The sequence below is a fragment of the Dermacentor silvarum genome, chromosome 1 (genome assembly GCF_013339745.2).
Source record: "Dermacentor silvarum isolate Dsil-2018 chromosome 1, BIME_Dsil_1.4, whole genome shotgun sequence".
Lineage (NCBI taxonomy): Eukaryota > Metazoa > Arthropoda > Arachnida > Ixodida > Ixodidae > Dermacentor > Dermacentor silvarum.
Window position 1 is genome coordinate 218513845 of NC_051154.1, and position 14801 is coordinate 218528645.

Genomic DNA, 14801 nt, shown 5'->3' on the forward strand with positions numbered 1-14801 from the left:
TAGTTCTTCTAAGCATGCAAGTATTATAATTGGAGAGATTGTGTCTCCTTGCCTGACCGTTTTCTCGATGAGTATTTTTACACTTTTCTTGCAGGTAATTAAAACATGTGAAGCTAGAACTATCACTGAGGCAGAGTCGAAGCCTGAGAAGTTGCGGATACGTGAGCTGTACCTGAAGGCAAATGTGGGAGTTACACGTAAATGAAATCATTATTGAGTGGTGAGCCGAATGTTTCGAGTGCCACGGCCTTGATGCGAAGTTCGTTCAGTCCTTCAGTACAATCCCTAGGATATGCACTTACACTGCTAATTACATACAAATGTCGTAGCTTTGTACAGACGCACAGAACTAAGCGATCGAACTGTGCGCCGCCGGGAGAGCGCACAAGGCAGCCTAATTCGAGCGACGTAAATGCTGATCTTGCTGATACGACGCGTTTTAGTGACCAGCGGTTAGTGTCGGGCACGCTTCACATTGTTCAATTCGCGATACCGGACCACTGTGGCCGGCTTTTTTGCGCCTTCATGTTGACCTGACTACTGAGCAGCAGGCGCGGAGCATCGTAAGACTGTAGCCGGCTGGACGAAAATTCTTATGCTGGGATTCACAAACGCCTATGAAGGGTTTCTTACGTGAGAGTAAGTGAGAGGAGGAAACTATTGAAAGAACATCGCCCGAATTAAGCGACTGAAAGACGTGAGTGACGTCGTTTCGCCCAGGACTGATGTGAGTCTGGGGTTCAGAATAAGCATATTCAACCAAGACGACGATGACTGTCGTCTGCTGTCGCTTCTTTTTTTTTTTTTTGTCTACTCTTACCATTGGCTGTTGCCTGTTACTGCCTTTGTGCATGCAAAACAAAAATGTAATGGCATCATTATGAGTGTTATGCGGCGCTCGTTTTCCCAAAAAACGAAGTGTCCAGTTGTACGCGTCATTGTACGCGACATAAAGGTGTGCTTGCGCGCGCGCGTGCGTGCGCGGACGCATGCGACAATTATTCGCATCGTGCATGATATGCATTTTATTTCACAGCATCACAATGGTGGTACGTGATTTTATACGCCATTTCTTCTTTTTAAGTGATCGTATCGACGTCCCGCTTCACATCCTAGACAGGATTCTCATCCGTCGTATACATACGTTGGTTCATATACCGTAGGTCACAGAATGAGCAACACCATCGGCGCAGACATTACGTCGCTTCAACTTGTGCTGAATTAAATCTGAGCTATATATTAGAAGGCTGGGGGTGACAGCACAGAAGACGACAGCGAATTGTGCAACAGCAACAAGTTTTCATAATTAGAAACGTTTAGGCCTTTTTTTCATTGTTTCCTCTCGCATGGAGAATTACAGGCTCAAAGCGCTGGAAAAAGTAATCCGCAGCCCTATGAGCAAGAGAAAGATCAAACTGGAAAAAAAATTGGGCTCCAAACACTGATGTGTTTGGAGCACTTGCAAACTTGTCGGTTGTCAGGGACGGACACTGCACTTATGTTTGCTAACATTCAATACACTGTCATGACGAGTATGAAATTCAGGCTACAGCACGCACACAGAAACACAGCCTATCAGACATTAGGCAGAAGTTCACCGCACAGCATTAATGTTACTACCTTCCACAGCAGCGCACCCTCAATACAATTATGCACTGAAACAGCTAAATCCACTTCGAGATGACAAATCAGAGCGCGTCACAAAGATATAAGCACGCGCCATCCTTATCTATCAGATGTGGCCTCTGGCCAATGAGCCGCAACAGCGCGTTCCAACGCTTACCTGCGTCAGCTCGAGCGGCACAGATAGACATAGTGACGTTCGTAAGACTGCTACACCCCTATCATAGAAATTTTCTCTTAAGTCATCTGCGACGGCTATTTAGGTTTTGTGAATCGACTTGTGCTTATTATTGGCGGAAGTACTGAAGTTCGCACCTGTGCTACCCTTACATAGATGCATTTTTTCGACTACAGCGCTCATCTTTGCAGCGGCGGGCATCGCTCGCTTGCTGATCTTACGAACAGTTTTAGCTTTGTGAATACGTTTGTTTCGTAAAATTTTTCTTATGCTAAAATTTGTTCGTAAGATCGCTTAGTGCATTCCGCCCCTGATTATTGGGCATACCGAAGTGGGGGTCTTCGGATTAATTTTGACTACCCGGGGTTCTTTAACGTGCACCCAATGCATGGTACACGAGCGTTCTTGCATTGCGCCCCCATCGGAATGCGGCGCCCGGGCCGGGATAGCACTGCATTAGGATTTTAATGTATAGCTGAGCTCGGCGTTTTGTTCAGGCGCCCGCTATGTCGTCCCCATTGCAATACACAGTGCGACGTAGGAGTTTAAAAAAGCCCCGGTAGTTTCGCATCTTTCCTATGGCTAACTTATATTCAGAACAAGTTTTTTATGGGTCATAGATGTCACTTATCGTTGACATTCTTATTGATTTATTCCTTCATAAAGTTATCAGGTTGCAGAGAATGGCTCAGTCCTGGTGGCCGTGTTTGCAGTGGTGGCCTGCTCCCTCATCTGGGCGCTCCGCTACTTCAAGGGGAGCTCGAATAATCACGAGGTAAGACAATCACCGCGAACAAGTCATGACAAGGCATCACAACTCATGCAGTCTTGAAGTCAACTCCATGATTAGTGATGAATAATTAAATACAAGAGGAAATCCAGCAAGCTGTTTGTCTACGGTTCCTAATTTCCCAATGCTTCGACACACTGAGGCCTCAGCAGAACTAACCTGGCTGACAGACGACAATGAACATCATTATGTCAAATTTATGGAAAAGTTTAGCGTTGTGTAAATGTTAGAAACTGTCTGATGACAAACCAAACATGCGAACATTCTCTTATGTTCTCGAATCAACTGACGTTCAATATTCGGCAATACTCGAATACAAGGCATAAAATGCTTTTGCGCTTCGTTAACCTTGTGCCACTTAAGGGCTCGGTCCCTCTCGTAAGCACCACTGATTTCGTAGACTCCATTCAACCGCTGGTCTCGCAACGTCTCCGCAAGCAGGCATAAAATGTTTCACTTTCACACCCTTCGCACAACGCTAAAAAGTCTATGCTGGCTTTGGGTGCTTTGGTTGCTTTGATAATCATGAGCATAACGACACCTTAAAAACCAAGATACAACTGCCTCTCGAATCGTAGCTAACTATCATATGCGGTAATACAAATGTTACTGGCCATGGCGGAAGCATTTCGATGAGGGAGAAATGCGAAAACACCCGTGTACTTGAATTTAGGTGCAGGTTAACGAAACTCAGGTGGTCGAAATTATTCCGGAGTCCTCCACTACGGCGTGCCTGATAATCAGATCATGGTTTTGGAACGTAAAACCATAGAATTTTTTTTAATGTTAACACAGCACATGGATGCAATATGGAGGAATAGAATAGAAAAGGGCTTGATTGTACTCTTCACGATATCTCCTGTCTTTGATAACTCTGTTATTAAAATGATTGTGCCCCCGCGAAGGAAGTTGTTTAAATGTGAAAGTATTCGTTGAACCTGTTTAATCAGGTTTCCCCACTTTCTTCAGCAATACTACGAAGCGCCTTCAAGGCAGTCGGACGTGTCTCAGGTTTTGTCTTGTTCTCAGCCTGCGCATATTAACAGTAGAAGAGAAATTCTACCACAAACTACAACAAGATCTCGCATCATCATGATGTACAGTCATCGTCATACTTAACCCGAACACGCCATAACCATATTTTTGCTTCTCCTGCCATGGGCGCTTGAGATTTCTGGTAGGGGTGTCTTGAATATATCTTATTGCGACCTACTGCCAAAGTGCTCGATGTGCACGGTGTCAGCTACCATAGGTGTGTCTTCATTGTTCGTGTAAAATATGATGACGGCTATACACGTGAAGACAGGGTGATGCAGCACTTGCTTGTTTCTTTTTTTTTCTGAGCAGAAACGAAGACCTCGGATGGCGATGCCAGAAGGGATGCCTCCAGTTTTTCCCAACGGCTGGATTCCTGTCATTGAGTCCTCACAAGTGAAAAAAGGGGAGTTGAAATCTCTCAGTGCAATGGGTAAGTTCGCTGAAAATTTCCAGCCCTACCGGACACATGCTTAGTGGAGACACCGCGTATCGAGGATCTTGAGTTGGCTTCTTCTGAGGAGGAGTGTTGCAAACTGCAGGTGGACCTAACCTTGCAAAAACTTCCGCCAAATTTACGCCCGAGCAGCACTTATCCAGTGAGATGGAGTCAACAGCTCATCAGAACACATGCAACGAAGACTAACGGTGAAGAGACAGGTCAACCGAGATGCATCATGCTGTGCGCCATTTATACTTATTCGCCTTGTTAGCCCGTACTACACGGCTCACCATTTGCATCCCGGTTCTGTAACACGAAGAATTTGAAGATGAGACGAATCACGATTCCCCTAAATCTTCAATACAGACAGACAAAGAACTTTATTCACTAGGTCCTGAGAAGCCCTGCCCCAGGGCAGAGCTGCGGGCCGCTCCCACGTGGGGACAGGTAGGCCGAGCCTAACCGCCGCATCGTGGGCTCTCTGGACAGCCCAAGTTTGTCGTGATAGTTCTGAGCTCTGGAATGTCCAATGAATGATTGAGCTCTGGAATCTTCAATGTCCTAAAAAAATTCAGTGTTGCCAACTTTTGTTGAAGCGTGTCGCTAAATAGACAAAAAAATTTCCTAAGTTTTGATAACTGCAAAGTCGTCACACTTGTCAATAAAATGGTTTAGGGGGCTTTAAATAACGTAGACGTTTTGACACAATACAGTATAGGCTTACATGGCCTAAAGAATCTACCGAAATGTTTCACGTTCTTCTAGTGCTGTGCAGGTGATTAATGAACAATAAATTTACCAGCTGGGTTCAAATTTCTAATTCAAAACAATAGAAAATGACAACTGGAATTCTGAGTTTACTTCAAATTGTAAGGTTACAAATTCAGCACGGTTGAAAAGAAACCGGGTATACTGATTTTTCTAGCCCGCAAACGCAGCTGGCTCACATTGTGTCTGCAAAATTGGTAGTTTTCAGCGTACGCTAAATGATAACTAAATTTTTGGACAGGCGACAGGTCAAGTTTTTAACACCCGGGGACAATTTTTGTATAAGAGTCAAATACTACGTTTCAATCCTTTGATCCACCTGAATGCTGAGTACAGTGTTTATCTGCCCGAAAGCCTCGAGAAAAAGATGTACCATAAGATCTACACAAGCCCAGACGCTCCGAAATGTACATCTTTGTACACTGATTCTCTTATTATTCCCTTGTTCCGTTCTTAATCCCACCAATAAATTTATTGCAGTAAGTTTTGGTTATTAAATTTACTTCTGCGCTTGCAAACGGTCCACCAATCAATAGTATTCGGTGAAACTGCAGCACCCGAGTCATTATAATGCATTTTACAAATACTAAAAATAAAACATATTTTTAGCACAATGTGAAGTCTGTTTCTCTCCGTGCAATAACCCCTGCCTATGGCCTATGGGAGTGAACAACAATGCTTCTCTATAGTCGCCAAGCCGACGCGCGGCTCGGCCAGTTTCGACCATTTACCTAATTGTAGCTTTTTAATACTAAAGTGCTCTTTGGAAAGCAATATTTGAAGCAACTGCCTTAACTTGAAAGCCCTTAAAATATCGGCATTTGTTCAGTCACGCTACTGAAAACGTTGGCGGTTGCTAAATAAGAACATTGTTAACTGAACAAGCAGTAAAGTCGCGAGATCTAGCGACAGAAGTGGTAGATTCGTGAAAGATTGGCTCAAGGTACGAAAGAACCTTGTTAATTTTAGGCTCGGCAGTTTAAAGTGATTGTAACCAGCCTCTTGTAGTTAATTGCGGTGGTAAATCTAATAATGGCACTAAAGCTACATTGCACTGCTGAAAATCGCCAACGAGTTAATGCCTAAGCAACGTTGGAACCCACAACTCCATGGGGCCCAGAGCGACTCAGAGAAGCTGGATCAAAACTGGGTGGTCGACGCTCCGTGATTTAAAACCCCCGATCCCGACCACTGTTTTTTTTTTCTTTTTTTTTAGTGTGCTAACTTGGGGGATGGTTATGAGTTCCTAATTGTATGTGTAACGTGTTATTATAGGTAGGGTACTTAGACAAAATTGACTAAAGTGATTGCATATGGTTGATATATTTCAGCCGGAAACAACCTGAGCTAAAAAAAAGTATTCATAGCGCTTGCAAACCGATGCCACAATAGCAGCACATTTCAGATTTCATTCGACAACGAGAGAATGTCAAAGATGTATGAGCTTTAATTAGAGAGTGCAAGAACTGCAGCAGTATACTTGAAGGCACATACAAATTCATTACGTTTAATAAATCTCAAACGCAGCAATCTAAATTCAGAAATCCACGTTCATGCTGGGCAACGTATTAGAACATATGCAAGAACTCTGGTCAAAGTGCAACCTGTGCACCGAAAGTCTACAACAACGTGATAATATCTGCAATGCATAAGTGAAGCTGGAGTGCCGTGTATTTGTATGCTTACTACTAGTAAAACTCGGTATACTGAGCCACCGCTGTTTCGCTGTATCACATATCCAAAGGAACGGCAAGGATGCTTTTATTAAGAAAATCTTTCATTTATTCATTCATTGGTTTGTTGGTGGGCTACCGGTTCACCAGAATAAATACGTAGAAAACCGCAAGAAATATTTATTTCTACGGTGCAGCTTTATATTTTGAGGCTTATTGCATGACGATGTTTCACGATTGTGGCGTAGACGATTATAAAAGTTCGCAAAAAAACGCTCGAGTCACGACAGACATAAAAAAAAGCTACTCGTACCGATGACCCGTGCAGGCAAAGAGCTTGTGGCGTTTAGGACTGAGGATGGAGAGGCACGGATTTTCGACGCTTACTGCCCACATATGGGTGCCCATCTGGGAGTCATGGGCCGTATACTAGACAACTGCATCGTGTGCCCCTTCCATGGCTGGAGATTTGACGCTGACACTGGAGCGTGCACGCACGTTCCTTATGCAGCAAAAGGTGAGCGAGATCAAACAAGATGTTCGATAGTGATACTTCTGTTCAGCTGTTATTTGTTACATAGAAGCATACGCAGCTCTGCAGAAACAGGTGTATGCTTTCCAGCGCTTCAGGATTCTGAACCTATATTCACAAAAGTCGTCTTACGTAAGCGTCGTCCATGATTGGCGATCGCCAAGCGACCTCTGTAGTAACGCCGATTGCTATCGCGAGTGGTGGGCGGTAAAACGCTTGCTAATCAAAGAACGCTCTTACATGCTTGTACAATTTCCAGTTTGACCACATCCACATATACACGGATGGTTCTTCCACTCAAACCAGCTCCCCCGGTGCTGTGGTTATCGCCTCACGATCAATTATCAGATACAAGATTTCCCACGTCACACCGACGGGTTCGAAGCTGATTGCCATACGCAGCGCCGTTTTTAAAGCGAAGCTTTCTATCTCACTGATTCGTCCGTGAGCGTCGAAAATGCACTGCAGGAAAGCCAACTTACACAATGAAACTATTTGCGCATCTGCGCACACAATAGTACACACTGCAGTTTAGATTCGCAGTTGTATCGATAAGAACAATGGGAACTGCAACGCCACGCTACCCAGACGAACTGTATATATATATATATATATATATATATATATATATATATATATGCATAGCATTACGCGCGTCACGCAGTGCATTCCCGGCCGTCACCATGGGTAGGCCGCGGGTGCAGCGCACGGCAGAAGCTGCCGTACGCGAACGTGCGCGAGTGCAATCATGCCCGTAAGGCCGATCCCGTGTATCGGCAACGACATGCAGTCCATGAAAGTGAGTGTGTTCGTGTAATCAATGGCTACATGATCTAAAATAAAGGCTATGCAACTTAACGAAATGTGTATTCATTCAACTTCAACGTTCAAGAAATACAATCCTAAACAAGCAATCAAATCACATATGCATCGAATCGGGTCGCTCAGCATTTTTTGGGGTTCGTTGCATGGTCGTTGGCTTTGGAGTTTGACTTCGATTCAGTTTACATGAGCGAAAGCTTCGAGTTCAACCGTCTTTCTTTAAGAAAGGGGCTTTGATTTTTGTATTGTCTAATAATCGGTTAATCGGTGGGCGCTATTCTGCGATTCGAAGGCGGCCTTGCAGTGTCCTAATTGTCAGCTTATTCGTCGTGGCTCCTGTGAGCACCTCGTGACAGAAATACAAGAAACGCACCACCGAGTGATCGCGAAAGGACCCAACATCGTTTCAGTTGCTGCCAGGTCACTACGGCATTTCCAGCAATGTCCTCGCTGACGAAGCTGCAAGAAAACCATACCACAGAAAAATATGTAGATCCCACGCACTGTGGGAATCTATGTAACCAAAGCTCTTTTTTTTTTTTTTTTTTTTGCTGTTTACGTTCATTCACGGTATTTGGTGGTTATGTTGATGGCATATACGACAGTCGTGATGTGATGTTAAATGTTATCTCGACTGCACCACTTGTGTTTGTCCACGTAGTACACAACACTGAGAGACGGGTCAATCATTCACTAATTCCTTTACTGAAGCGAGCCCAAATGAGCAATGCTTTCTGACGACGCATTTTCTTTCGCCCGTGTCATGTTAGGTTACCCTTACCCCTCTGTCACGATCGCAGAGGGGTAAGGTAAAATCACCCGTTTCCTGACTGCGTCGGTACATGAACCGGTTGTACCCATTCCCTGCCTCCCCTCTCTCTACGCCCTCTCTAACATTCTCCCTACCTCCTTTCTGGACTGTCGTTGCATTTGCCCGTGAGCACGGAGGTAAGCGCGACAGCTCCTGCAATGATCTTGCGGGGGGTCACGCCTAATTACCACGTCCGGAGGGCCTTGTGCGTCCCCCATGGAGCTTCAGAGGGCATTGTGGCCGCGCTCTACCGAAACGTAGTAGACGTCTCCTGTCTTGGCTCACGCAATCCCTGTCGTGAGCTGTCAACCACGCCCCCGACGCGGCGTGCAAGTCAGCAGCACTAGCAGTTTAAAAGTTGAAGGAAGAGGCAAAGAATGCTTCTAAAAACCTTGTTTCTATTCGCAATGCACACGGACTATAATGGTGCCCTAGGTCATCTATGATGGCGGACAGAGAGAGTATCAGAATTCTCGACTGTGCGTCCGTGTCGTAGCACGCCGAGCTTTTTCTAATCCTTCTCGTTACACACCGAGTGTATTATTATTTTTTTTTTGTGTTTATTCTCATCGGCTGGGGAAATGCCGCTGCCTTTTACAAAACAGCTATCTCTAGGAGAGATTATGGGACACCTTGACCCGTACGAAAAAAGGATCCGGTGTCTAATCGAAGGCGAAGAGATTTTCAACGCTGGCCATCTAATTTGATGCGGCGTCAAGACATACAGTGCTCACGCTGCTACAATTCAAGGACTGTGTGTGCAGACGTCCCACGTTAGAGGGACGTCCCACGTCCAAGCTATTTGTTGTGTGTTGCAGCCGCAGTGTGTGCCCCGTAAATATAAATGAGCCTTGAATATGTAACAATTCACGGCCCCGCGTAAATATAGATGACTAGCGTGCATAACCAGAAGTATACGTGCGTGCTTGTTATTTTACAGCAAATGACGCCCTTGACCTGACAGATGTATGCGACGCGAAGCGAATCTAGAACGAACGCTTAGGCTAGAATGCGGCGTTATCGGTTTAAGTCAGAAAAAGTACGCCGATCTTGTTTTCAAATTCGGTTTTAATCGAAAAGGGTCAGTGCAAGCAAATATGCCAGAGACCTAGCGATCGGCGCGCAGCTGCCGATCGCTAGGTCTCTATCGCTAGATCGCTAGTTACGGTCCGATTCAACAAGCCTGGCGAGCTCGAGGACGCGCTGCAGCGTGCCGCCCAAATTTATTGTTTGCTGCCATTTTGCCTGCCACTGAGTCAAAAGCAAGGAATTGTGTGTGTGTAGGAGGGGTGGGGGATATGGGGAGGTTTGCAGCGCAAGCTACGGCGACAAAACGTGCGCTGCAAACCTTCACTGGCGCCGCCTCAAGCTTCCCGATCCGCAGCTCCACCGCCCACTCCTTTTTGACACGCGTCCAGCGGAAAAGAATCAACATTATCTCATCCTTCGCCGCTGGGTTGGTGCACTGAGGCACGCAAGAAATCCTGTTGCTTTTAATATGCTTTCCATGGCGTAAATAGAAGCTGTTAACATAACAGAAACGCGTCTGCGCATACCGAGTCACACGGTAACACCTTGCGGATACTCTTTGAAATATTTCTATCGCTGGCCACTACGCGGCGCGACAGTCTGTGTGCATTGCGAATACCTTTATCGAAGACTGACGCAGCCCAGCATCTAAGCAAGCTAGCGGATCATATGACGTTGCAGAAGCGGCATACACCTGACTTTACTCACCATCGGTTGCATTCTCTCGATACTTTTTTAAGCAACTGCACATGTTACCTGCTTTTCCCAGAAGTGAGGAAACATTGGTGTGACACTCACGCCTGGGCGTTGCATTCACCAAGGCATACTAATTTTTTATTGTAATGGCTGATAGCAAGAGAGAGAGAGAGAGAGAGACATTTATTGTGATAGCAAAGGCACCGAATGCAGTGCCTGTGTCGGGATACTTTACAACACCTCCTCTGCTACTGTGCGACCTTTGAAAATTAGACGACCTCCGTGCAGCTGTAAACCAGCTAAACGGAAGACCTTTCTTATTGTTCAATATATTGGGACCACGGGCCCGAATATCACAGCTGCAAAAGGTCCCAAAAGCGCTGCTGCAATTTCTGAGAGCAACCGGACTGAGTGACTGTTTGTGATAGACAACCGAGAACTGTTCATACGCCGGCTACTCCAATAGTGAAATTTCTCCTTCTCCTAATCTTTCCTTCCCTTTCTCCTTCCCCCAGTGCAGGGTAGCCAACCGGGCTCAGTCCTGGTCAATCTCCCTGCCGTTAATTTATCCATCTCCTCTCTCTCTCTCTCTCTCCCTAACACAAGAAAATTCTTGAATAGGGATCTCGGTCGGTGTTAAATGCGGAATATTTTGCTATTTGTTGGATTCCTACTTTTTGCCTCATAGAGGCCGCACTTTACTGAACTGCTCGCGTTCATCCTTTAAAAGTATGTTCTTTTGGACCAGTTAGAGTGCCACTTTAAAACTTTGAAGCGCGCCAAAGACGCGACCAGAAGACGAGACAGACCGAACAAGCGCGGTTAACAAAAGTGAATGCTCATTCGAAAACTACACCAGAGCCCAACGTAGCGCGCATGCGCCCAATATTCCTTATGAAAACTTGTGCAGATATGGTACCACCTGAAATATATGGCTGTTCTATAGTTCACCTGCACGGTCTTCAGCGGGCTCTTTTGGCAGCTGCTTAAGCAGCATTTTTGCGACAAATCCAAGCGGCGGATGCTCACATCTCTCCTGCTGTAAAATTAGCACCTGGTGTTAAATTCTCAGTAATCCTGTGTGGACGTGACATAAAAATTGCGAACCTGAAGCACGATTCAGTAATTCCGGTTTTTGTCAGTTTGGAGTGTGATGAATCAAAACGTAAAATAGCCCTGCTGGATCATGGCATCCAACAATAGTGGTTGTTTTTATTGAAACATGCGCGAAGGTCTCAAAGACGGATGCACTACGCCCATTGGAGTTCAGACTTGAACTTCAGTGTTACCGAGCGCATGCTAAATAATAAAAATAATTATACGACAGACGTCGCCGCCACCAGAGAAGTTAAACTTGTCTGGATTCAAATTTAAAATAGCTAAAAAATTGTCGACATATCTAAACAATTTTACTACAGAGTTCGGCTGCGTCAACCTGTTTTCCAATTTGGCGGTTAAAGCAGGCTAGAAAATTTTGAGAGGGACTGAAATACTCCAGGAGCCTATAGCGATGACCTCCAACTCAATGTTCACTCCTGGGCGAAACAATACGGACCGGAACCTCCACGGAAAACATGAATTTAATCGTAACCAAGACGCGCAAACTGAAATTGACAAGCGCACTGGAAGTTTCGCCATGCTAACAGTGGACTGGAGTCCTCGGTTTCAAGCTACGTGATAGGCCGTGGTAAAAAAAATGGTTTTATCGCGGAATCCTTGGCTCGAATATTGCTTCTCACGGGTTTACATCCTATTTAAAAGATATATTAAAAATAAGATGCCAAGGTAGCACTTCAGCAATTGAAGGGAACTGCTATTTCGATACACCACATTTGTTTTGAAATGCAGTGATACCGAAACGGTGTATGAGCTCACTTACAGCTGGAAACCATGTGCGGAACGGAATTAAGGAAGGTCTTCAACGTCGACGGACATTCCAAACTTTGTTTCTTTGACGACTTGGCGTAGGAAATTGGTCACACTCTCGGAACTCCTCACCTTGAAGGGATCCCGTGAAGACACTTCTTGGAGGTGCTTTAGGAGGCATGTGCTCAGAACAACCTGCCAGATCCCTTTCTCGAAGGCGATCATTCTTAAAGGGCCAAGGTCCTTGTGTGTTTTTGGCGCTAAAAACACTTTCAGAGCATCTGATTTGTTGTCCTTCACTTGCTTCTATAACACATTAAGGCTCCCTTGATGGAGGAGAATCAGTGCAGCCTATTTGTCTTTGGCTGGCTTCAGCTTCGTCGGCCTGAAATTTTTGTCCAGAGCTTCTACCACCTTCTTGTGAAAGAGCTGATTGCAGAGCTTCCCGTGTCGTGTTTCACAAAAACCTCCTAGCTTCCCTCTCTTTTTTTTATTTCAACAATAAAACAACAGCAACAACATCCCAACTTCAAGCGAGCTCCTTGAAAGGCCTACATTCTTCATTTATATACGATCAATATCAAATGAGACCATAACTGATTTGTTTGATTCGTTGTAATATTGCAATTCTTATTAGCCATTTCTCTGCTTCTCCTCTAGATCTGGTACTTTCATTATGATGTAGCATTAGAAAGCACTGGAAGGAGAAAGGGCCAAGCAATGAGGGACAATTCATGTGTCGAACTAATAAGAGCCCACTTACATATTCATATTAAGAACTTTACACTGCGCTGGTATATTTTATTTCAAAAGGGCCACAACGTCGTCCCAGCTCCTGTAATAATATTATCTGAGTAATAATTTACCCTGCCATATATACAGCCTGGGCGAGCACGGAAATAAATGTTTTCGTCATGCTTTTGACTCAAGTGCGTGTACATGGCCTCACCAGACAATCATTGCGGAAACAGCATATCAGTCCACCATCTATCCCAGACTGTTGCACGTAGGCTGCAGCGCCGCAGCCAGGCTGTCAGGTTTCAGATGAACAGGTTTGAGAAATAAGCCCCTGATTGACTTTCGCGAGCACTATATCATTCAAACTGCTCCAATATTTTAGTTACAATACAGTACAATATGCAGCCCCGCGGCCGGGCTGTCATGCTAGAAGGTACTAGCTTGTTTACCATTCGCCTCTCACACTCAGCCGTTTGCTTTTGTCTTCAGCTAATCACTCAAATGAAACAAGTGAAAATCTCAAGTACATTTGAGCGATAAAGTGTAGACATGGGCGAGTGTTCTGTTGTTCATTACAATAGCAGTGAAAAGGAGACGGTACTGTCTGATCATTTTTGTACCTGGTGATTTTTTTTCTGGGTTGTACGGAATTTCTAAAAATTGCCTGTGGCTGATAGCACAATTCTAATTCTCGAGCTGGGTTGCTCGAAGAGGTGGCCAATAAGTGCACAATTAATCGAAATACATAATTGAATCATTCATAGACTTTCACTAAATACGTTTCTAACTGATTACCTTACGCCAAATATTGTAATTTACCCATCTTTGCCGATGCACTTACAAGGCACACTCATTTGAAAAGAACTAAGAGGGTGGCACTGGTTTCGAGCTATGCGCCTGCAAAGCTGCGGTGAAAATCCATCATTGTTTAACTCCTTTTTTTCAACAAAATGCAGTTTTATTCGTTGATGCACGGAATTAACTGGAACGCTAATGTACGCGTTTCTTCCCAAACTTTGGGAATGATATATCGAAACAGGTCTCAATCAGAAGTTTCGTTCCAAGTGGATACACCTTGCGTATCTACGTGGACCTCACGGCTACAATTGGTTATTGGCAATATCTGCCGTAAAATACTTAAAACTATTATTTTTTTCCACTAGTCGTTTATGCATTTCAATTCGTCGTGCAACTAATGTTCAACTCTTCCAGAAATCCTGCTCAGACATTAGAATTGTGCTATGCGCCAAAGGTAACTTTTAAAAATTTTGTATAGTTTATAGAAACAAAGAAAAAAACACCTGGTGTGTGTGCCCTGGATCCACTGCAGAGACAATTGAGCAGCCCCTGAGGGAGCGTCTACGTGGCTTCATCTTTGCAACCAAACGCACTGCGCGTTTCTCGCGTCTCTGGACACCTTCCACGCGCAGGCCGCACGTGCGCCACAAATGCCGTCACAGCACGGCACGGCGGCAACGGTATGAACACGCCTCGGGTGCCCAATAATTGCTATCAGCAAGAAAAAGGCAGGGCGATGCAAATTCACCGTCAGCCGAAACGTTTACTAAGTAGAGGCACCGAAGCATAACAAAGTAATACCAGAGTCATTTATTACTTCAAAGTATTAAGTCATTTCAACTAATAAGCGCACTCACTCCATGTCGCATCAATTTCGACCGAAGCTTGTGCATGGTTTCACCAACAAGTGCCTCATTCGTTTGTTCAACCATAACATAAAGCACACCGTGAAGAAATGGCTTTTGATAAATTGGTTCAGCGATTCCGCAGCAGATCTTCA

General features: G+C 44.8%; 1 protein-coding gene across 1 annotated transcript in view; it reads left to right on the top strand.

Annotated features, from left to right (window-relative positions):
* The first annotated feature begins 3938 nt into the window (after nt 1–3938).
* The window catches only part of LOC119437107 (cholesterol 7-desaturase nvd), a 31957-nt gene continuing 21094 nt past the window's right edge, over nt 3939–14801 (top strand). Inside the window, exons 1-2 of the mRNA XM_049659983.1 lie at nt 3939–4059; nt 6838–7026. Coding sequence (XP_049515940.1) covers nt 3954–4059; nt 6838–7026 — 295 coding nt within the window. The 5' untranslated portion in view covers nt 3939–3953. The remainder of the gene's footprint in view (nt 4060–6837; nt 7027–14801) is intronic.